We start from the raw sequence: 22525 nt of genomic DNA, 5'->3' as shown, positions 1-22525 counted from the left end.
GGGACTCGTTTCTCATCCTTCTCGGATCGGGGTCCACACCTATGTGTATCTAGGCTGTGCAACCTAATGAAAACCATTGGCTGACTATATGCTTCCTAGTCTAGCCATCGGTTCGACTAAATGTCTAACTGATCGACTCGAGGCCTCCTAACTCTAGGGACACTTACACGACAGGACACACCATATCAATACAAATCAGGACAGCCTCCTAACTCTAAAACACCCCAAACAGCTAGGACAGACTCCTAACTCTAGGAGAAGATCTTTTTGAAAAAGTTTTAAAGAAGTTTTGTATTTTTTTGAAGGTTTGTAATATTTATTCTTAAAGGTTTGGCTGGACTTAGGATATGAATCCCAAGCTGCATTACGTACCCTGTGGAAAGGGATCAAGCCAACGTAGTTCGGAAAAGATTCTCCTAACTACTCTGAATGACTCAAGATTTTTAAGATTTTTGGTTTTTGAAATATTTTTGTTGTTTTGACACAAGAGGACATAATTCTATCATCATAAGGGGAGGACAGACTCCTGATATCCCGCAAAGGTTGGACAACATCCTATGCTTTGCGGGGGAAAAAGACAGAATCACGACTTTGCAAGGGTTGGACAGCATCCTATACCTTGCAAGAGTGGATAAAAACACATGATTTGATTAGAGGTTGGAAAGAATCCTAACCCCTATGATGATAGGACTGACTCATGAAAGACTGACTCTCTAACTAAGGACAGACTCCTATGCTAAAGAACTGACTCTCAAACTGGTGACTCTAAGAGAGGTACTAAAGAGACATGGCATGTCTCTTAGGGATGGACTTACTAATGAGACAAAGCTTGTCTCTAAATGATATAACTTTCTTTGCATGAGACATAGCCTGTCTCCCTGAGGGTAAGCTTTTCTACGAGACAAAGCATGTCTCTCTGAAAGAGTTTGACTTTCTATGAGACAAAGCATGTCTCCTAACAAGATAAGACATTTCTGCACGAGACATAGCTTGTCTCCTAATAGGGTAAGACATTCATGTTGAGACATAGCTTGTCTCCCTAAAAGGGTTTGATTTTTCTGTTGAGACATAGCTTGTCTCTCTAAAATGATGATAACCACTCAAATAAATGAGACACGGCCTGTCTCCTAAGAAGGCTCTAGATAGATCCTTCATTGCCCTTGCAATGAATAGGGGAACCTAAGGTCTTAAGGGATATACATAAAAGACTTGGGCAAGTCTTTTAAATGAGAGAGGGGAGTGCTACTTGGACTGAGCAAGTCCCATAATAATGGGCTTTGGCTAACGCCTTCATCGCCGTTGCAATGAAAGGGCTACTAATGTCTAAAGGTCTAAGCAAATCTCTACCTAAAGAGGATGGAGGAAAAAGAAAGAGGGTATTACCATGACATAGTGAGTTCCTCTAAGGATGGGCTTGGGCTAACGCCTTCATCGCCACTGCAATGAATAAGATATTGATGTGCAGGGGTAGATGTCTAAAACACTAAAAAGGCTTCTTCTTAAAGAAAGAAAAGGAAGAGGGTACTACCATGTCCTGATAAGTCCCTCTAAAGAGTGGGCTTTGGCTAACGCCTTCATCGCCCCCTTTGTTATTATTATTAAATGGGTAAAGAGATATATGTATATAAAAAATTAGACGAAAATCTGGATGATGACAACAATGGCTGAGAGTGTGATCTCGAAGATGCAAGAAATATAATGATGCAGGGAATGGTATGTAACTTTTGCCTCATTCAAGAGTAAGCTGAGTGTGGGGAATGAACTATTGACATTATTATGCTAAGGAAATTTCATCATCTACACTAATTCATTAAAAGTATGAATTTGGCAGCCAAAACCTTCATGGGCATTCACACCTACATGTACTGGGCATGTGAGGAAATCTCTTTTCCTACTTCAATTAAATGAGAAGACATAACTGCCATAAAGAGGTCATGAACTCCACTTAGTCAAGAACCCAGATTACATTGTATTGATAGAGTATAATGACAGAATCACTTTGATGCTCTCAAATATAAACACTACCAAACATGTACAATGTTGATACTGCTCCTAAGTTCATAATCTGACCTCTCAAAGAACCACATAAATTTTGAATTAATGGACTGAGAATCGATGAAGAACTACATTAATCCTCATTTAGAAATCAACTAAAGATTATCAATATGGACTCCAATCACTGAAGCAAATTGAGTTATGACTGAAGTGATCTGCTCCATGTGACTCCGAAACATCAAGTAAAAAAAGAAAAAAAAAACCACAATACTCACAGAAAATGGAGAGTAATCAGTGACTACACACATCATCCATGGGTTCAATCAAAACAGGGATAGATATTGAACTGAAATTTAACCTTTATCCTTTCTCAGACAGTTTCTGTTATAATTCTATAAGAATTTTAGAAACCTTTAAGGGAATCAATCCTCATCCTAAATTTTCATACAGTTCACAAATCAAAGATCAAAATTATGTCTCAGCCACAACATTAAAGTCTAAACTTTCAATCCAATCAATTTCCAATAGTAACATTTGTCATTAAACAAGATAAAAATGAGATAAATACCTGGCTCTGATGATACCTGAACCTTATTATCTCCTCCAATGCTCTACTGCATATTTTTTCTTTGGACGCTTACTACTTCAACTGACTTCAAACAAGGCGATGACTTGATTCCAGAACAATCAGATCTAAGCAAAGGTTGATCAGATCTGAAGCGCAATCTGAGGTGGAATCAAGATCTACTCTGTAAAAACCTTTTGCCGGCATTGCACAAGGTAGCTGACCGAGCTTATTGCTGAAATCACTGATAGAGGCCCCCTAAACCGTCACTCCTTCGATCAAATCCAACGAGAAAGTGTTCTAGCAACTGGATCTGGTCAGCTATTTGATGTTTGATTGGAAAGCTAGGGTTTCAAATATGAAAAATTGCAGATATGAAGGTTTCATAACTAAAAAAAGAAAAATGAAATTTGAAAGGAAATGAAGATCTGTAATGAAGAGAAAGTTGATCGGAGATTTGCCTAATCTCAGCCGAAACCTTGGCCGGATCTTGAGCTCACCGGAGAAGAAAAATCAGCCGGAAAATTAGGCGATCTAGTGCTGCCATTTATTTTTTTTATTTTTAATGCTGCCATTTATGTCCACAATTTCAATTAGGCGATCTAGTGCCACACTAGTACTCACAGGATTACTAAACAAATAAGTTTCTGGCCGTATGCATTTGTAATTGTGAATCAAGAGGTTTTAGGTTATGATAGTTTTTGTTGCAACTTGTGTTATACCCTTGTTCTGTTATCTTAGTTTTTAATTCACAGTGTTTCGATCTTATGTTTGAACTCTTAGGTTTAGTGCTCTGTCCGGAGTCTATTCTAAGTTTTGAGTCTCCCACTCTCATGTGTTCCGAGTTAGGGATGGTGTCTTGTACCCATGAGTGTAACATATTTCACTGTAGGATAATTCGCACCACTTTAGTTGAGTTATGTCATTTGTGGCAGACTTTAATGCTTTTTAATGTTTACAGTGGAGCGAATTATCCTACAGTGGGTGCGAATTTACCACCGCCCACTATATAAGGCAAGTAGATATTGAAAGGAAAGTGAAAAACGAAAAAATATAAGAACTGCTAATTTTACTCCATGTGGCGCGCTTTTTGTATACAATGCTTTGTTCGCTTCGAGCGACGATCCGAAAGTCCCGGTCTATATACGCTTTCATGAGAACAAATTGGGAAACCTCCGAAACCCTCCATCTTTTTTCTTGGTTCTTCTTTCCCCTTTCTTTTTCTTTTTTTCTTTTTCTTTTTTCTGCCTTTCGATTTCCGCCATTAACATCCGCAGATTAAAAAACAGCGCTCTGAAAATTCCTGACTTTTTAATCTCTCCGATCTGATCCGTTTTTCGTCTATTAACAGTAAGTATATCACATGATCTGTTCTTACTTTTTTTTTTCCGCTAATCCAATGGAGAAGATCTCTGATTTCAAATCTCTCATAATCTTGTTTCTGTTCTTAGATTCATCGATTTTGTGGTTTTAGGTGATGAGATTGAGGAGACAAGGGCAGATTGCAGAAGATTTAGGTAACTGTGATTTTCTTCGGCATGAAGAAGCTGAATTCTGTTAACTCGATCCGCTAAGAGGCGGAAGTCATGGAGAGGAAGAAATATCCGATCCGTGCTGAGGATTATAAGCTCTTGGAGGAGGTAGGGCAAGGTGTTAGTGCCTCTGTTCTTCACGCCCTCTGTATTCCATTCAACGAGGTTGTCGCTATCAAGATCCTTGATTTCGAGAGAAATAACTGTGATCTGGTAAATTTGCATATACTTTTTTTTCCCCTTTAATTTTTGACTTATCAATCTCCTGCAGTTTTCGTGTTTCCTATCTGATTATGAATGTCACAAGTTTATGTTAGAATGCAGAGATTTATTTTAATGTTGCATTGAAGATTTATCTCAAGAAAACCTAAAGAAAAGTTCTAGCATTTTTGTAGATTTAATTTTCGGTAGATTTGGATTGTCATTGAACGTGTCTTGGAATTACTTTGATTTGAGCAGTTTCTTGTTATTGATCGTAAAATTGCTATGCTTTAGATGGCGCTCATGGTTTTAATTCCCATTATAGAGTAATTCTGCAGGTTACAACATTTGGCCTGTATATTTCATTGTCAGTTTGCCTCTAATGTTACTAGAATTTATTATGACGGTTAGAATTGGAACATGTTTTTTTTTTTTTTTTTAATTTTTTAATGCTGCCATCTATGTCCACAATTTCAATTAGGCGACCTAGTGCCAAACTAGTACTCACAGGATTACGAAACAAATAAGTTTCTGGCCGTATGCATTTATAATTGTGAATCAAGAGGTTTTAGGTTATGATAGTTTTTGTTGCAACTTGTGTTATACCCTTGTTCTGTTATCATAGTTTTTAATTCACAGTGTTTCTTTCTTATGTTTGAACTCTTAGGTATAGTGCTCTGTCCGGAGTCTATTCTAAGTTTTGAATCTCCCTCTCTCATGTGTTCCGAGTTAGGGATGGTGTCTTGTACCCATGAATGTAACATATTTTTCTTTATCTAATAAACTTGTCGGGGTCCCTGACAAACCCGAGCTTAGTTAACAAAAAAATGTTTGATGGTATAGTTATTAATAATATCCTTTCCCCTAAATTAGTTGACAGCCATTGCATTCTTTTGATATATGATAAGCATGCTTTCCCGTTTATGTAATGGGAAATGATATTCCCACCCTTTTTTTGTGCTTCTTATTTAAAAATATTGCATTTCACCCTCCTTTTTATTTAGTTTTCCTAAAACTGAAGCCATTTTCAAGAAAAAACAAACAGAGGGGTCTGGAATGAGAAGAAATGGGGTGGAAATATCACTTCCGTTATGTAATATAATGTTGTCTTGATGTATATCATTGTCCTGCATGAAAAACAATAACTTTTTAGAGATCGATTCACATAACTGGTTACAGACTGACAAACAAGTTTATAGTTAAGAACAAAATTTATTTGCCTTAGAAAATGATTTCAGATCAATTCTTCCTAACTAGAATTGGACAAACAACCTGCAACCGTAGTCAATTTCTAGCAAAAACATTCTGTTAAGTTAACTCAATTGGATTGAATTGGTGTCTCTTCCCCAAGATATTGATAATCCCCGCCAATCCAACAAAACATGGGTTGCCTAAGAGCATCCGTTGAAGTTATGCTTGAATTAACACAGAGACAGAGGGAATCACTATATGAGCTCCACAGGCCACAGCCTCCTTCCAAGACCAATATCCTTGCACCTGGCTCCCCAAATGAAACTGACCACCTGACAAAATTAGTTACTTAGTTTTGTTGGTGATGGCTATGCTTGAGCTCATTGCTCTTATTTTTTACTATCCTTTTGAAACCTTGCTTTCTACTCAATTCTTAGCCTTATCGATCTAAATTTGCTGGTCATGAGCTGAGTTGGTAAGTTCTTTGGTAGTTTATGTGTCTTCATTGTCTTATTCAATTGCGGGTCTTATCATCGGGTATCCGAGCATTTTGATCCACCATGGTTACTAACGTAGAGCTTGCCAAGGAAATTGATCACATGAAGGATCGTTTTTCCAAGTTAGTAGCAACAATTCATAGGTGATTTGATCAGGTAACATCATCGATGCAAATGATGCAAGAGGAGATTGGTTCGATAAAAACTGATCATGACAGTCAAGCTCCCAACCTCAATCATGACCTCCACCGCCAACCCCACGATATAAAGATGCTTTTCACCAACATGGCCCTCCTCACCCACCCAAGATTGATCTTCTGAAGTTTGATAGGGATGATCCAACTAGCTGTGTCTATAGGGCTGAAAATTACTTTTCTTTTTATCAAATACAAGAATGAGTTTGTGTACAAATTGCACCCGTCCATCTTGAGAAGGAGTCCATGCAATTGTACCAATGATACGAGAAGGTGAATGGTACACCGTCCTGGCCTGAATTTGTCGAGGCTCTACGTGTTAGTTTTGGATTGAGCCAATTTGAAGATTTCATTGGATCATTGATTAGGCTCCCTCAAACGACCACTGTTGGGGAATATCAACTCCAGTTTGAAAGACTTTCCAATCACACCTATGAGCTCACGGAATCATTCTTCAATAGTTTCTTTATCAATGGCCTCAGAGGGGACATTTGTGATGAGGTTCAAGTGTTATGTTCGGGTACGTAGATGCATATCATTGCCCTTGCTCGATCTCAAGAGGAGAAGCTGGTGGCACAACGCCATCACGTTAAGACCATGGCACCACGGAACCCCGTATTAGATGCGCAAACTCCATCTGGGTCAAGTAATCATCCTCCACCATCTATCAAACGCTTAACACCAATCGTATCATCATGTTAGAAGTGCGGTAAATAGGGAGGCTGATGCCCTTGATCGTTTTGGGATTATTAGACCCAGTTTGGAAATGTTCGACGACCTTCCCCTTGAGAGCGAGTGATTTTATTTTGTGTCTGACCTTCCTATATGTTATTTTCTCCTTTGACCTTACCATCTTGGTCATTGCCGTGGCCGTGGTTGTATGCATTTCTTATTAATATAATTGATTGATCATTCAAAATTCAAAAAAAAAAAAAAACACCAATTGAGGTTGAAGAACGCTATGACAAGGGTTTTTACTATAATTACGACGAGAAGTTTAGTTCGGGGCATCGTGGTAAACACAAAAAATATTTCTTATCAAAGGGAAGTGGACAGACGAGGCTGATGAAGGTAGGGACGATGACAATTTCAATGATGAGCCTGGAGGCCCAGGTTCCTTCCCTTTTTTTTTTTTTGGGAGGTGGGGGGGGGGGGTATGATACCAAACCAACCGAGATCCATGCATGATTAATCTTGGTCGTCTATATTTCCACAATCCAACTGTAAATCTTTTGAATTTAAATAATAGCTAAGGATGGTAGGTTGATTAGATTAGGAGGGAAATTAAGAGAACATCTTTTTAGTAATTAATTTGAATATGAATAATGGCTTGCAATTAGGAAGTAGATTAGCAGAGAATCTCTCTATTAGTTAATTTGAATTTGAACAATGGCTAAGAATGGTACAGTGGTAAAGTGGTAATCATGATAGAGATTAGGAGAGAATCTCTCTAGTTCTTATTTTGAATTTGAATTCGAATAAGGAGAGGATAAATAGGAAGCTAAGAGAGAAGAGAGCTATCAGGAGAAATCTTGTATAACCGAAAGGTGAATTGGAGGAATCGTTCCCCTCGAAGAGAACATTTTATGTGTTTCTCAGCTATATTCAATAGAAGACATCATCTTCGTTGTCTTATTCGATTGGGGATCTCATCATTGTTTCATTCGGATTTATCATTTGGGTGAGAAGTTTGTTGGGGATGAACACGTGTTTCAACAATGGGTAGGACCCCTCTTCTCATAAATTTTTTCCTACCCTCATTCTTTTTTTTGTTTTTCATTTTTTGTGTTATTTTAGAGTCATTGATCTATTTTAAAAATTTGACTTTGTGAGATACTTTGATTCTATTGTGGTTGATATATCGTGGGAAGAAGGAAGTTTGCATGGAAATCTCCACATGTGTGAGCCATAGCTCGATACTTTGCCTCTGCATTTGTCCTGGCCACAACATCTTGTTTTTTACTCCGCCAAGACACTTGATTTCCGCCAACAAAAGCGCAGTAACATGTAGTTGATCTCCTATCTGGAGATCTTGCCCAATCTGCATGTGTAAACCCTTCTAATCTCAAATGATTATGCTTCCTAACACCATTAAAAAAATGATTATGCTTCCTAAAGAACACGCCTTTTCCAGGAGCATTTTTCAAGTACTTCACTATCTGCAAGGCCACTCCCTAGTGCGAAGTATGGGAACTCAAAAATCGACTGACTACTCGCACTGCATATGATATATTGGGACGTCACAGTCAAATAGACCACATTACCAACAAGACTCTTATATCTGTTTGGGTCCTCCAACAACCCCCTGATTTGGACAAAGCTTCACATTAGGATCAATACGAACCTCTGCAGGCTTTGTTCCTAAGGAGCCCATCACCTCTAATATGTCTAGAACATACTTCCTCTGTGACAAGGAAAGACCACCTCGAGAATGTGCCACCTCTATACCCAGAAAATACCGAAGACGTCCTAGGTCTTCAGTGCAAAACTCTGTTTGAAGGAATGTCTTAAGCCGCTAAATACCAAAAATGTCCCAGATGTTTACTGTGGATTATACGAAGACCTTTTCTCCAGTGGCCAAGATACCTTATGTTCGGGTGCTTATCTCCTTGGCCGTTAACCGTGGTTGGCCTCTCTATCAGTTGGATGTCAAAAACGCCTTCTTACACGGTGACCTCTCTGAGTAGGTGTATATGGAGCAACCCACTGGGATTGTTGTTCAGGGGGATTAGTGTTGTATATCATCTCCGTAAGGCGTTATATGGGCTGAAGCAGTCTCCGCATGCATGGTTTGGTAGATTCAATGAGGCCATTATTCAGTTTGGTATGAGGCAGTTTGCAGTCGACCACTCATTCAGTGCCTGCTTTGATACCATGTTCAATCTATCACGACCACTAAGAAAGGAGAAGGAGAAAAGATAAAGAAGAAGAAGTGAGGGAGAAAGTGAGAGACTCATGGAGAGCTCTCACACTATAAGATATATATGTGTGTGTGCATGAATAGGGTTACATACAAAGACATAAATTCCCTTCTAACAGAAGCAAGCTTTATTAAAAGAGAGCGAAGCAAACTTTTATTAAAAGAGATCAAAGCAAACTAATTGGCCAAGATGGTGAAGGAAAAACTAGAACAAAAACACTACACAAAAGCAAACCAGACATCAACCATGAGGGGATGCAATCCCTAACCACCAAGGGGCTCTAGACACAGCTAAGGGGCAGAGCATCTCTATTCCTTTTCGCTGACTGGATGGTATGCAGAAAAGTCACCAAGTGCCCCTCAATATGGTCGATGACTTACTCTTTCTGTATAGCATCTGGGAACCTTTAAGGGATACCCTTATGCTCACTAGCCCAACAGATAACATTACAAAATTACCTTCGACCACAAGAGAATCCAGAGTCTCTATCCACCCTAAGAATGTTGGTCCACATGATTTTACTACGTTTCTAGGTTTTAAGCTTTTCACATTGAGTGCAGGCATATCTTTTGTACATGCATACATAAATTGTCTCTTTGGTTCATGCATACTTTCTTGAGGTTTTTCATATGAGCTTGCAAGGGGTACACATGTGTATACATGATCTGCACTTGTCGACAAATATGCGGGGGAAATACGTATTATTTTCCTAATGATATTCAAGGTGTCACCCTGCTAATGATAAATTTTGAATTATTGGTTTGATATGCTTGTGCTCCTCCCACTCTTCTCTCTTTAGTGGGATATATTTGAATTTTGCATGATATTTCCTGCTCACTCTCATATTTAGCCTGTACAATCTCTTAGGTTTTTGACATTTGACACAACTTATCCATTGGTGTTCTTTACAGAGTAATATTTCCCGTGAGGCACAAACGATGATCTTGGTTGACCACCCTAATGTTCTCAAGGCATACTGCTCTTTTGTAAATGATCATAGTTTGTGGGTTGTCATGCCCTTTATGTCTGGGGGATCTTGTCTTCATATATTGAAGGCTGCCCATCCTGATGATTTTGAGGAGGTTGTCATTGCAACTGTATTGCGTGAAGTATTGAAGGGGTTAGAGTACCTTCATAGTCACGGGCACATACATCGAGATGTCAAGGTAAGCATTACATGTTTAAGGATCGTAAAACCTTATTGATTAATGGTATATGTGATTGAATTTTGTTTTCTCTATTTTTTTAAACTTTTTTATGCATAATCCCTTCAACATGTTTTGTTGACAGTCCATAAAGCTATTTACTGAGTGTGTAACATATGATGTAACTTAAGCTACCTTTACCAACTATTTCATCCTACTATGTCTCTTCTGGGCTAGTTTTAGGTATCAACATGCTTCTCTGTCAAGTTGTTTTGCTATTGTGGCCTCCCAGCTGTTTTTGTAAATATGTTTATTAGTTGATCGTTAATTTTTAAACAAGGGATGCTAATTTCCTTTTGACTACTAAATCCCAAACAAAAACGACAGCCTACCCTTGTGTTTTCTGCTCTTTTGAAAAACTGCATTAGTGGAAATGTGGATACCATCTTGTTAGTCATAGGACATATGCTTTAGGTGCTGAACTTAAAATCCTATTTCAATCACATTAAATTGCCACAAGCTCTGGTAGGCTCTTGGATTAGCCAAGGGATCCCACTTTGTGCAATTGTTACAATGATTTTGTTTTGTTTTCGCTATTGTTTCTTGTAGGCTGGGAATATCCTAATTGGTTCACATGGTACAATTAAGCTTGGAGATTTTGGTGTTTCTGCTTGCCTTTTTGATTCGGGTGACAGACAGCGCTCAAGAAATACATTTGTGGGGACACCTTGCTGGTATATATTCTCAACTCGGACCATCTACACAACCAACATAAGTTCCGAGTGTTTTGGGTTTCATAAGTGTATATTTAAAAGGCTTTTCTTTTACTCTTTTTTAGGATGGCACCCGAGGTGATGGAGCAATTGCATGGTTATGATTTCAAGTTAGTCTAAAAGTCTAAACTTATTTTAAATTTCCACTTTCTTTATTATCATCAACATATATCTTGATTTTACATATTTTTATGGGACAATCGTCTTCCAGGGCAGATATTTGGTCTTTTGGAATAACTGCTTTGGAGCTTGCCCATGGTCATGCTCCTTTCTCAAAATATCCTCCGATGAAGGTATACAGCAGACTAATCTTTTTCTCTTTTTTATTCACATGGACTATTGAATAGGTATTGTGTGCAATTAGTAAGAAAATTGATTTGACAGGTTTTGCTCATGACATTACAAAATGCACCACCGGGTCTTGACTATGAAAGGGATAGGAAGTTCTCAAAGGTGCTCCCTCGAATGGCCTGTTTTAAAATATCATTCTCCTGTAATAATTTTTTCCCTCACAATTTTTTTGTGTTATCCTCTTAGTCTTTTAAGCAAATGATTTCAATGTGCTTGGTGAAAGATCCTTCAAAATGGCCTTCTGCACAGAAGTTGTTAAAACATTCCTTCTTTAAGCAAGCTAGATCTAATGACTACCTTGCCCGGACACTTTTAGAGGGGTTGCCTACTCTTGGCGACAGGCTCAAAGCATTGAAGGTTAGGGTGCTAGTCTACATTTTGCTTTTTTACTTATAGGCTCGAGTAGTAATTTTGTTTTCCTTATACTCATGAGTGCCTCTATCTTTAAACAGATAAAGGAGGAAGACATGCTTGCACAGAAGAAAATTCCGGATGGGAAGAAGGAGGAGATGTCCCAGGTTTGATATTCGTTCTAATGCTAAACTTGAACTAAACTTTAGTAGTTTCGATTGGCTAATAAGATTTCCATAGCTAATGGTGAATTCTTGTTCGGTTCCAATGCGGCTTATAACATGTTGACTTTCAATGATGCTTCCCACACATTTTCTCTTTACTTTCTTTAGAGCTTTTCGCTTCCCACATTTTCTCTTTCTAAACCCGTCGCTGCCTTTCACTTCCCTTATCGCTACTTGCTCTCTCTTCCCATCTGGCAACTGTGGTCTGGATTTTTGTTTTTGTTTTTTTTTGAATGGTCTGGATTAGTCTTAAACTTTGAAGAGGTCTCTTTCTTAATAATGGAGTCTGTTCTAGTCTTCATCTTTTCAAGATTGGATTGGCCAGCAAGGACAATCTTGAATATTTGGGTGTTGTTTGGCACTTCGGCTTAGAAAGTAGTTCCATCTCGATGATCTCTTAGTTGTAAGCATCAATATGCACATTAGAGTGATCCGCTTTAAATTTATATATCCTGTTCTAGGTTGTAATCATGGTGGCACACATTCAATTGTAGATGCTTTTCAACTTGTCTAGTTCTCTTTATATCCTCCTGCAAAAGAGATCAAGAAACAGATACATAGTATGATTAGAGGACAACCAACCATTTCAGTGCAAAAGAGATCAAGAAACAGATACATACTGTGATCTGAGGATAACCAACCATTTCCAGTAACTAAATCGGATAGAATATCTGTAAGGAAGATTAACAATATGCCTACTCCATATGGCCAAATGTCACTCTCTATTATATTTCTTGGTCTCTGAGAAATTTTGGACTTATTTTATAGTATGAAGCTGTCATCTATTCGTTGAGAATCATCCTCCTTTTTCCACTCTTAGATTTATAGGTAGTGCTTCCCTAGTGACATGAAACTTCTTGCAGAACTACATTTTCCTTCTTTTGCTTTCAGTACACTAATTTCTTTATTCTTTTTTTATCTTTATAGCTGGCTAAACAATTATTCTTACACGGGCCTTTTCTTATTTATTTAAGCTTCACTTCTATCCTGTTTTTCAGTATTTCATGACAACATCAACATTTATTTGGTATTCTAAATTCTGTGTAGAATGAATACAAACGAGGGATCAGCGGTTGGGACTTCAATATTGAAGATCTGAAGGCTCAGGCTTCACTGGTATGGCACGTGATTTGTCTCTTGTACCTGCTCAGGCCCATTTGGAAGTCATTTAGTTATTGGAAGTCTTATCTTCGTGGTTATATAACTTCTATTCATTTTATTTTAGATTCAAGATGTTGATGAAAGTAGTTCAGAAGATCAAAGAGGAAGCACGAGTTCCTTGTGCTCGCTTGATACTCTGCCAGAGAAGCAGATCCAATGCATCCAGTTGAAGGATGATGTAGCAGAAAAAGTAATTCTAAATCCATTACGATAGTTATTTTATTATATAGGAGACTCCCAGGGTTCCTAATGACATGGGATTTGGCAGGAAGATAGTGATCTGATGGAGAATAAGGCAGCTCCTCTTCCATTATCATTTCAAACTTTAAACAATCTCAAGTATGTTTTCAAACTTGAATGGGGGAATCCTCCTCCATATTCATATGATTACGTCTCAAAGGGCTTTGTTTTGATGGATTTTCAATTATCATTTGGAACAGATGTCATCAATTTTAAATGACAACATCACCTTGTATTTATGGTGGGTTATTTATATTTTTAAATGAGAAATGATATCAGCACAACCATGTTTTGATAATTGCACGGACCCATCTTCTCTTTTATTATTTAAAGAGCTGTCAAGGATATTACTGTTCCCAAAAATCAATTGCAAACCAATTAAAAAGGAAAAGACAAGCTGAGTTTGTGCACTTATTGAAGTATTGTTGTGCTGATATCAGTTCCCCTTTAAATTTGCTATTAGTCTCTTCAATTATTTACTACAAAATATTTACTGACCTGGGCCTTAGTTTAATTTGATTAGCAGTGGTAGTCGTGAATTGTTTCCTACTAAAATCTGGTAGTTTTTTTTTTTGTTTTGTTATCACACATTTTCATTTTTTTTATCCTCCAGAGGCAAATTTGATGGGTCTGAAGATGAGTCAAGTGTTCCTGGATCAAATTATAAAAACAATATCTGTCTGAATGGTTTTCTGTCTCATGGCAATGATAGCGAGACTAATTTGAGTGAGAAGTTTGAATTGGAAATGGATGAAAAGATTCTAGATTGTACCCCTGCTCGTTCTTATCTTGAGAAGGGAGTTACAGATGGGTCTTATCTGCCAGACAATGTTCTTTCCCCATTCAAAGGAGAGAGGTTTGATTTCATATCTTCACTTTACATTTATGCGAAAATTGACAAACTTTGGAAGCATTACTTGACCATTGTCAGGGGTAAAATTAGTAGCATTATTCTTATTTAAATCCTATTTATCCATGTTCCATTAGTAGGTCAGCTGTACCCTGCTTGTATTTCCTGTGTGGGAATATAAGTTTGGGATTTCTATTCCATTCACATGGTACATATTTGTGTATGGGGGACCAACAGCAATTGATGGGATGTAAGATTGATTAATCATGATCTAAACATTTCAATGGTAATTGAGATCCCAGCCATCTAGTCAGTGGCCAACAATTGTCAGCCGTTGATAATCAATTACCTTGATTTTAAACTCAGTCTAAACCAATTGGCGACTTTTTGGGTCATGGATCATCCATGGAGGGTCTCATCCAGTGGTGTGGGTCTCATTGCTAAACATGTGCCCATAGTTTTAAATTTTTGCTAAACATGTGCCCATAGTCGACAAGGATTTTTTGTTTTCTTTGAATCTAGTCAGCAAATTGTAAGCTATATCCATACAATTGAAGTATGTACACATATACTGTCTTATTTGCCATCAAGAAAAACAAAAGGTCGCATGCTATGCACGTCATTATGCTAGTTGTGGTTGTGGTAAGTTTTTAATATTAGTCAAGCTTCTCTTATGTATCATATACGTTTCCCTCACGTTTTCAAAGGCATTTCTCAATGTGTTTCACATGCACTTTTCTATCGCTTCCTCGTTCCTCTTTAACCCTTTGATGTTTTTCATGTGTTCCACGTTTCCGTTTCTTCGTTTACTTTCCGAATTCGTTTCCCAATTTAGCAACTATTGTTAGCAGTAAATTAAAAGTTTCGCATCCAAGATGCATTGCACTACCATGCTTCCTAGCTATATCATGTCCACGGGGTTTATTGATTGGTATGAACTGCTCACACTGTTGGGTTTTTGGATTGGCCATAGCCCAAAAATGAACCACTTTCACTGTGTTTACGATGGCTTTTTTGGCCATTGAATCTTGACCGTTGCATTTTATATTTTCTACTTTCTTGTGTAGCTGATATTATGTTACTTCCATATAGTTGCTTTATATCTGAAGTAGCCAAGTTATCCTGGTAAATTTATGTCATTGCAATAAATTGTAAGCTACCAATAACATTTTCAGTTAATCCTCATAAATTGGAAAGGATTTAAAAATAGAGTTGACAATCAGAGTTCTCCGTGACTGTTGTGGGACACGTTGGAACTGTTCTTTTTGTATGATTAAAACATCCAAATGTGGCATCCCCACTTTGCAGCTTTGATGCAGGTGTGATGATCAGAGTTTACTTCTCATGATTGCTTGGGGGCTTTGTTTGATTTTTTTTCCATCAATTTATTGTTTCTCCTTCCTTGTCTCACCTTGTGGGGTTCTTTCCCTTTTCCTCAGAGCAAACAAGATTCAACACATGTTTTTTATTCTTCTAGTCATGCATTTACACAAGTCTGCATTCACTTGATATAGATTATTGTTTTCTAATTGATTCTATGATTGTTCTGTTTCGCTTTTCATCCATGGAATATTTTTACCATTTATGTTCTAATTTCTTCAGTGATAAGCAACAAGCTCAGCTCCAAAATATGGGAACTTGCAATGGATTGATGGTTTCTCAGACAGCGGATGATTCACATGCTGAAACTATTCCTACATCTTCCAAGCTAACAGGTACCCAGAATTGTTTCCCTCTTTACTTTGACCTTCATGGTGAAGTTTTTTACTGGCTTTGATTATTGTCCATTCCCTAAAGATTTGTTTACGTGCAAAACTTGCTTTATGTTGTGGAATTTATGGTTTACCCCCTATAGCTGAAGTGTGTTATTTCAGCATCAAATTCTGAATTTGATGATAGATCAAAGGTTCCAGTCGTCCAGCAAAAGGGACGTTTTAAAGTGACATCTGAGAATGTTGACTTAGAAAAGGTGAGATGGATGTCAAGGCTCTTGCCTTATGTTTCTTCTCCAATCTGAATGTGACCCTTAACACTTACCCTTTCCTTTCAGGCAGTTCCATCTATCTTACAAAAGAGTCAAAGTTTGCAGGTTGGTAGTCTTGTTGAGCTTCACATATTGGCTGAAACCACTGGTTATAGTCTGTAATGTTGTGCAAGTTCTTTGATCAATTTGTTATTGTACTCATACACTGAGAAAAGATCCTTTCTTGATGCACCTGCATTAGCTTCTTTAGATTATTTATCATTTGTCTCTATAGGCCATAGCTTTAACATCTTTTTTTATCTGAATGGTAACAGATTTCATTGAAAAGGGAAAGACTGAGAAAGTCCCCCCAGCAGTTACAAAGAGATCACTAACATAAGAAAAGCAAAAACATTGACAACCATATGATCCTATCAAGGGGGAAAGAAATCAACCAAATCAAAATCCTGCTTATTAACACTTCTCTAGCTAGCTTTGTTGGCAGTCCCATTTGCATCTTCTCACATGCAAGAAAGTGAGAGAGGAGCCTTGTGATCTATCTTTAATCTCATAAAAAAAACGAGCAAACCGCCACTGGGCAACCGAGGAACCCTTGAGCCACCTTATAACATTCAAGAAAACGAGCAAACCATGGCTTTAACATCTTACATGCTAACTATGTTAGTTCTGCATAGTTAAAGCTATTCATTCAAGTACCTGCGAACTATGTTGTTAGGTATTATGCAACACATCCGTATTGCCATCAGTCTGCACCATGCCGGGTCCAATTCCTCCATTGCAGAGAAACAATCACTCGAGTCCATTTAACTTTTCAACTGTCTTCTGCCAAGTCCAATTCCTACATTTGCAAAAATAGACCGAGGGCCGAGAAATCTTAAAACTCGGGTTTTCAGTAATCTCACGCCTCTCTCAAAATCTAAACTGTATCCCTCCAGGTTTGCTTCCATTAATTTTCAATCCTTAGACAGTTCCCTTGCCTCTCCAACTGATGGTTTTCCCTTTATTAGTTGGATTTTCAAAATTGAAGAGAACTGTCAGGATTCCATTTGGAAGTAAAGTCACTAAAGAACCATGTAGTGGTATACTCACCTTGTGTGGAAATACTATGACATTGAACAAGGGAAAAATAGGTCTAATGACTTCGTTTTATCAAATGACGTATCAACAGATTAAAGGATCACCTCATGGAAATTTGATGACTTATATGATGTGAATCTAAACAGAGGGAAGGTAAACATGTTACTAGAAATGATATCCCATAGTCCAAGGCTCTGTGTAAATGATGCTGTATGATTCTGTCATGATGATTAGTTAGTTGGCCCTGTCATGGGCATGCATGTGGCTTGGTAGTTTCTAAAAAATAATTAGAGTTCTTTGGATTGGCTTGAAGTGAGGGTTACTGTTCTCTCCACTTTGTGAATGTCTAGTCATGCATCCTCTAGGATACCTTCACTGTAAAACACTTTTTGACTGAAATGGGGAGTACACCAAAAGCTTCAAGGGCTACGGGTGCATGGAAAATAGTGAGCATGGTCATTTTGAAGTTCTATTTTTTTCAGAAACCATGACTCTCACACCTTTAGGAAATTCCTGGTGGAAACTGCCTCACCACATCAAGCTAAATGGATTAGAATGTGAAGCATGGTATCCTTAATTGTAACAGATAATCATAATGTTATATTTTATTTTCCAAATAAATAGCCATGCATCTTGAATTTTGGTTCTTTTTTATTGAATGGTTTATATAAAAGTTCTTTGTTATGTAGGCGATTACTCATCTTCCAGCAATTTCTGTACCATCACAGCCTGATGCTACGCTAAATCTTCATGGCTGTTCACTTTTCCCGCACTTGCAATGTATATTGAAAGCAAATATCATTCAAAGGGTATGAATTGTAGTATTTTAAAACTTCTTGCCTTCTAATTTGGTTTAGGATTTCTTTATTTGTCATATTATTCTTAACAGGATAACATTCTAGTTTTAATGAAGCAACTAACTACTGGTGATTTATCAGGTACTTGTCATTGCTTAAATCTGTTTTTTATTTTTTTTCCTATCTCCTTTTGTCGGAGAGACAATCTTATTGTGTGTGATTTCCATATCTTCAGCTAATTGTACAACAGATGGGCTATGCATGCCGATGCCTTCCACAGTAACGGAGAAGTCTCTGGTAAGTAATTGCGGGCGATCATAGGGAATATTGCTCAAGCTATTTTCTCATTGTCATTAATCCAATTATTATCTTCTGTGATTTTCATATTTTAAGGAACCCTAGTTTCTTTTTGTTTACGTGTCCTTTAAGGTTTATTTGTTGATTTAGCACCAAGTTTCAGAACATGGATTCATATTTAGAACTTTTTTTTTGGTTGTTGACTCGTACTTAGAACTTTTCAAAGTGCCATATTCAAGATTAGAACCTTGGTAGGTGGCCTGGGTAAGTTGGTGAGTTGGCGAGCATATATGTCCTCGTTGCTCTATTAGGTCCAAAACCAAGCGGACACTAATGAGCTCCAAGTCAACTACCCAGGTTTCTATACGTTGTTTAGCTCTAGAATAATCCACTACCCCAGTTATGCTGCAATATGTTTGATACCCATTCACAGTGCTCGAGACAAATATGAATGCTATCCATGATCACGTTTACCTTCAATATCTGCATCGCTTCCATTGGTGGTTGCACCGGTATGAAATCCTCATAGAAAAGTGTAAATTTTGTGTGCCACATTGGCATACTGTGGATTGTGGAGCACTCAAGGATTTATATATTATTAACTATTAATGACCTGATCATTTGGAACACATCATTGAAAATATCTGCTTCATGCGAAATTATCTATCTTCGGTGTAGAGTGATAGAAGCGAAGACCACACATATAATATATGTGCTTTCTATTGATCGTAGATGTATATTCCTAATGAAATTGGTGCCTAAATAATTTTTGTTTTGCCTCTTTGTTATTATTGTTTTTCATTTCTTATTAATGCCAAGAGCCTTTGGAAGTTGGAACCGTGATATCCTGCTCTACCTGTGAATTGAAACACTTCTGTCTTCCTCATTTAGATATTATACAGTTATACTTTGACACTCTAATGAACTTTGTTTTTCTTTGCAGCTGGAAGCAGCTCATGAAAGGGAGAAGGAGCTACTCCAAGATATCACTGATTTGCAATGGAGGTGATCACAATAAGATAGTAGAATACAAAGTTAGCTATTAGAAAAGCAAATGTCTTAGACATTAGTTTACTGTTGCAGGCTCCTATGCGCCCAAGATGAACTCGAGAGAGTCAAAAGTAGAAATCCTCAGGTAAATTCCCATTCTTCTCACTTGAATAATTAGCTGGAAAGTGATCAAAGTTCTGCTTCATTCCACTGCTTCGACTCCACAACAAGAAAGAAAAGAAAAAAAAGGTTTGACCGAGATTGGAGAAGAAATGTAGTATCAGCAAGCATTGGATTTAAAAATTCATTCATGGTGTGCCATATTTTTTCAATATAGTAGGGGTGAGTACGAGATCCGCAGTAATCTGTGCAGGTTCTCGGAAGGGTTCATGTATATGGTCTAATTACCTTCTTTATTAGATCGATGGCCTAATGTATATAATAGATACATGTTTGCTTTGTTTTTTAATCCATATTACGACACGACAGCAAGACAGTAATCTAAAACTATTTCTTGGTATCACCCTTATTGGATGATCTGAGCCCTTATAAAGGATGATGAGAAAAATGCATTTTTAAGATTTTTCTAAGCCGTTGATTATTTCCACGTGTCAATCTTGATTGTGGGATCTTAGTTGCACATGTGACCTCATAAACCAACGGTCTGGCTCCTTAAGGTCAGCCTTCAAGCACGCCTTTAAGCTTTAGGTCCTCCTTGGATTTCAAGAAAAACATTTCTCACGGATTTTCCTTTCGATTTAGAGTGAATAATACGATTATGGTTAATTTAGAGGGATGTAATCATAAATTGAAGGTCCATCTAAGTAAAAATTGTGACGGATTGGTTTAAGTTATCTTTCTTGTGTGTAAACAAAAAGTGGAAACTTTTAGAAATATTTTTTCTTTCCAAACTTTTCCATAAATTTTTTGTAATCCAAACAAGGTCCCGAGGAATTGTGGATTGTCCTATTAGATATATGTATGCTTGAGAACATTGACCTGCGAGTTTTAATTAACTTGGTAGGAAAAGGGCATAGAGGAATTTCTCAAATTTGAAGGTCTACCAACTTCCATTTTTTAAATTATTACAAGACTTCTATCAGAAGACTTCCTTGATTAGCAGCCTTAATCTTTCTATCAAGCATGATACAAATAATTTAGGAGAGCATGTTGTCTCTTATGCACACAAGAGCCAAGTAGTCACCAGTTTCCAAATCCTTGATACTTCTCTAAATAATTTGGACCCTTCTCTACATATAATAGGGCTTACTGTTCCTGTGCTTAGATGAGCTCGAGTGCAAAAACAGGGTGGGCCCACATTGTTGCGGTGATCCAAAGCATTCATTTGGAAGGCCCTATCATAAATAGGGTGTCCACAAAAAATCAGCTCCATTGGATCATCCTAATCCTTCTATTTGTCGAGGGAGAAAATGGGAAGATTTGTGGACAAACAGCGTCTGTCCATTTTCCCCTCCACTATTGGATGGGTTAAGATGATCCTATGGATCTGATTTTTGGTACACACCCTATCTATGGAAGGGCCTTCCAAATGGATGCTTTGGATCACCCCATAAATGTGGGCCCACATGATTTATCAGCACTTGAGCGCAGATAAGCTATCTCCGCTCGAGCTCATAAACCCTTTTTTCCAATATAATAAGGATATATTTAAATCCCTGTTCATATATAATGATATAATTATTGCTCATGAATATAATCTGGACCCATTTCTTAATTATTGACCACGACCGTTTCAATAACTGAAATCCAAGTAGTGACTTGGTTTGGCAACCTAGAGGGGGGGTGAATAGGATGTTTATAAAATCTTTACCTTTTAAAAACTTTTTCTAAGATTTCACCAAAGACTTATCCCTTTTTTAATTAAGTTTGAAATAATTGAACTTAAACAATATTACAAATTAATATAAGTTCAAAACCCTTGTTGATTAGCAAACTTAATTAGGTAATTTTAATATAGCCTAGTTAGCAAACTTAAGATATTTAGGTTGATTATCAATGCTAACTACTCACTCAATTCTAAGCACAAATAATCAAATAAGAGAGTGAGAGGGAGTGAGAGAAATACCAATCACACAAGTGACACAAAGATTTATAGTGGTTCGGCAAACGGCCTACTCCACTCTTCTCAAGGTCGTACTTGAGGATTTCCACTATTGAGACCTCCACGACGCCCGGCTCCGAGGCTTTTACACTCCAAGGGAATTAAATAAGGATGCCCTTCCACATTTACAATGACTCTCCTTCTCCGCCGAGTTCTAAGCGGTTCACCCAAGGGAATTAAAAACAACGGATGGCCTTGCCACCGATCGAATAAAGAAGAAGATAAAAGCTTTGCCTCTATGTAGGCTACAATGCAAGTTGAAGCTCCAAGGATGCTCTCAAGAATAAACAAGTTTAAGCCTAAACCAATCTCAAAAGATTTTCTCAAATCAAGGCACAAAGAGTTTGGTTGGTGAGAGAATTTAACCCAAAAATAGTTCACAAATAATTTTCTATGGTTTCTTGAAGTTGGACAATGTTCCTCTAGTGTTTTGGACCCTTGAATGGGTATATATAAAGTCCCAACTCCATGTGACCGTTTGGGGGGTAAAACAGTCAAAACTGGGTCAAAAAATCAACTAGCCGTTGCACCCCAACGGCTATATTTTTTTTGAAGAAAAACATTTCTCGGAGTTCCGAGCGAAATTCTCGGAGTTCCGAGAATTCAAACAGAACCTTTAAGTTTAGAATCTGGTGCATTTCTCGGAGCTCCGAGAATGTTCTCGGAGTTCCGAGCTCGGAGCTCCGAGAATGTTCTCGGAGTTCCGAGCTCGGAGCTCCGAGAATAATTCTCGGAGTTCCGAGACTGGTTTCCAGCAAACAGTGTCGAACTTGTAAAATTCATATCTCCCCCTCATTTCTCGTCGAATTTTGAAGTTCCTATACTCTACGGATATGAGAAAAATGAGAGCTATCTGTTAAAAATATTTTCAAAAATATTTGAAAAATTTTTTAAATAAGTTTTGATAGGATTTAGTTGCTGGTCCAGGTTGTTGCTTCGGAACTCTGTTTTGTTCATTCTTGTGTTGAATGCCATATGGGTCCCAACATGTTGGTACACCACCATGGCCATTCACTTATCCATTTAAGTCCTTAAAGGGTGTGTTAGTCTATTTGAAAAACATAATT

The 22525-nt window shown here is 37.6% G+C and overlaps 1 protein-coding gene across 4 annotated transcripts; it reads left to right on the top strand.

The window, feature by feature from the left end:
• Positions 1-1065: 1065 nt before the first annotated feature.
• On the top strand, positions 1066-19915 carry LOC143846776 (uncharacterized). Of its 4 annotated transcripts, XM_077355335.1 has the most exons (21): positions 1068-3910; positions 4035-4305; positions 10008-10262; positions 10851-10975; positions 11080-11124; positions 11226-11307; positions 11399-11467; positions 11552-11722; positions 11818-11883; positions 12988-13056; positions 13166-13291; positions 13370-13440; positions 13955-14197; positions 15794-15906; positions 16066-16160; positions 16242-16280; positions 17942-18061; positions 18142-18190; positions 18285-18346; positions 19290-19351; positions 19430-19915. In XM_077355335.1, exons 2-21 carry the CDS (start codon positions 4147-4149, stop codon positions 19512-19514), a joined length of 2106 nt encoding a protein of 701 aa, XP_077211450.1. In that variant the 5' UTR covers positions 1068-3910; positions 4035-4146; the 3' UTR covers positions 19515-19915. The 4 variants fall into 4 exon arrangements, 2 of the variants coding, with proteins under 2 accessions (XP_077211450.1, XP_077211448.1); XM_077355333.1 differs by having other exon boundaries at positions 1068-4305; XR_013234844.1 differs by lacking the exon at positions 18142-18190 and having other exon boundaries at positions 1066-4305; positions 19430-19506.
• The last annotated feature ends 2610 nt before the right edge of the window (positions 19916-22525 follow it).

The sequence above is a fragment of the Tasmannia lanceolata genome, unplaced genomic scaffold (genome assembly GCF_043159265.1).
Source record: "Tasmannia lanceolata isolate RefF3 unplaced genomic scaffold, GAP_Taslan_0.1 ptg000015l, whole genome shotgun sequence".
Classification (NCBI taxonomy): domain Eukaryota; kingdom Viridiplantae; phylum Streptophyta; class Magnoliopsida; order Canellales; family Winteraceae; genus Tasmannia; species Tasmannia lanceolata.
This window is presented reverse-complemented; position numbering and strand designations above follow the sequence as displayed.

Bases quoted from the DNA above. Each gene is read 5' to 3' on its own strand.
- LOC143846776 (XM_077355335.1), top strand. From the start codon at position 4,147: ATGGAGAGGAAGAAATATCCGATCCGTGCTGAGGATTATAAGCTCTTG. The intron at 11,884-12,987 runs GTTTGATATTCG...AATTCTGTGTAG, and splicing joins AGAAGGAGGAGATGTCCCAG to AATGAATACAAACGAGGGAT. The intron at 19,352-19,429 runs GTGATCACAATA...TTACTGTTGCAG, and splicing joins ATCACTGATTTGCAATGGAG to GCTCCTATGCGCCCAAGATG.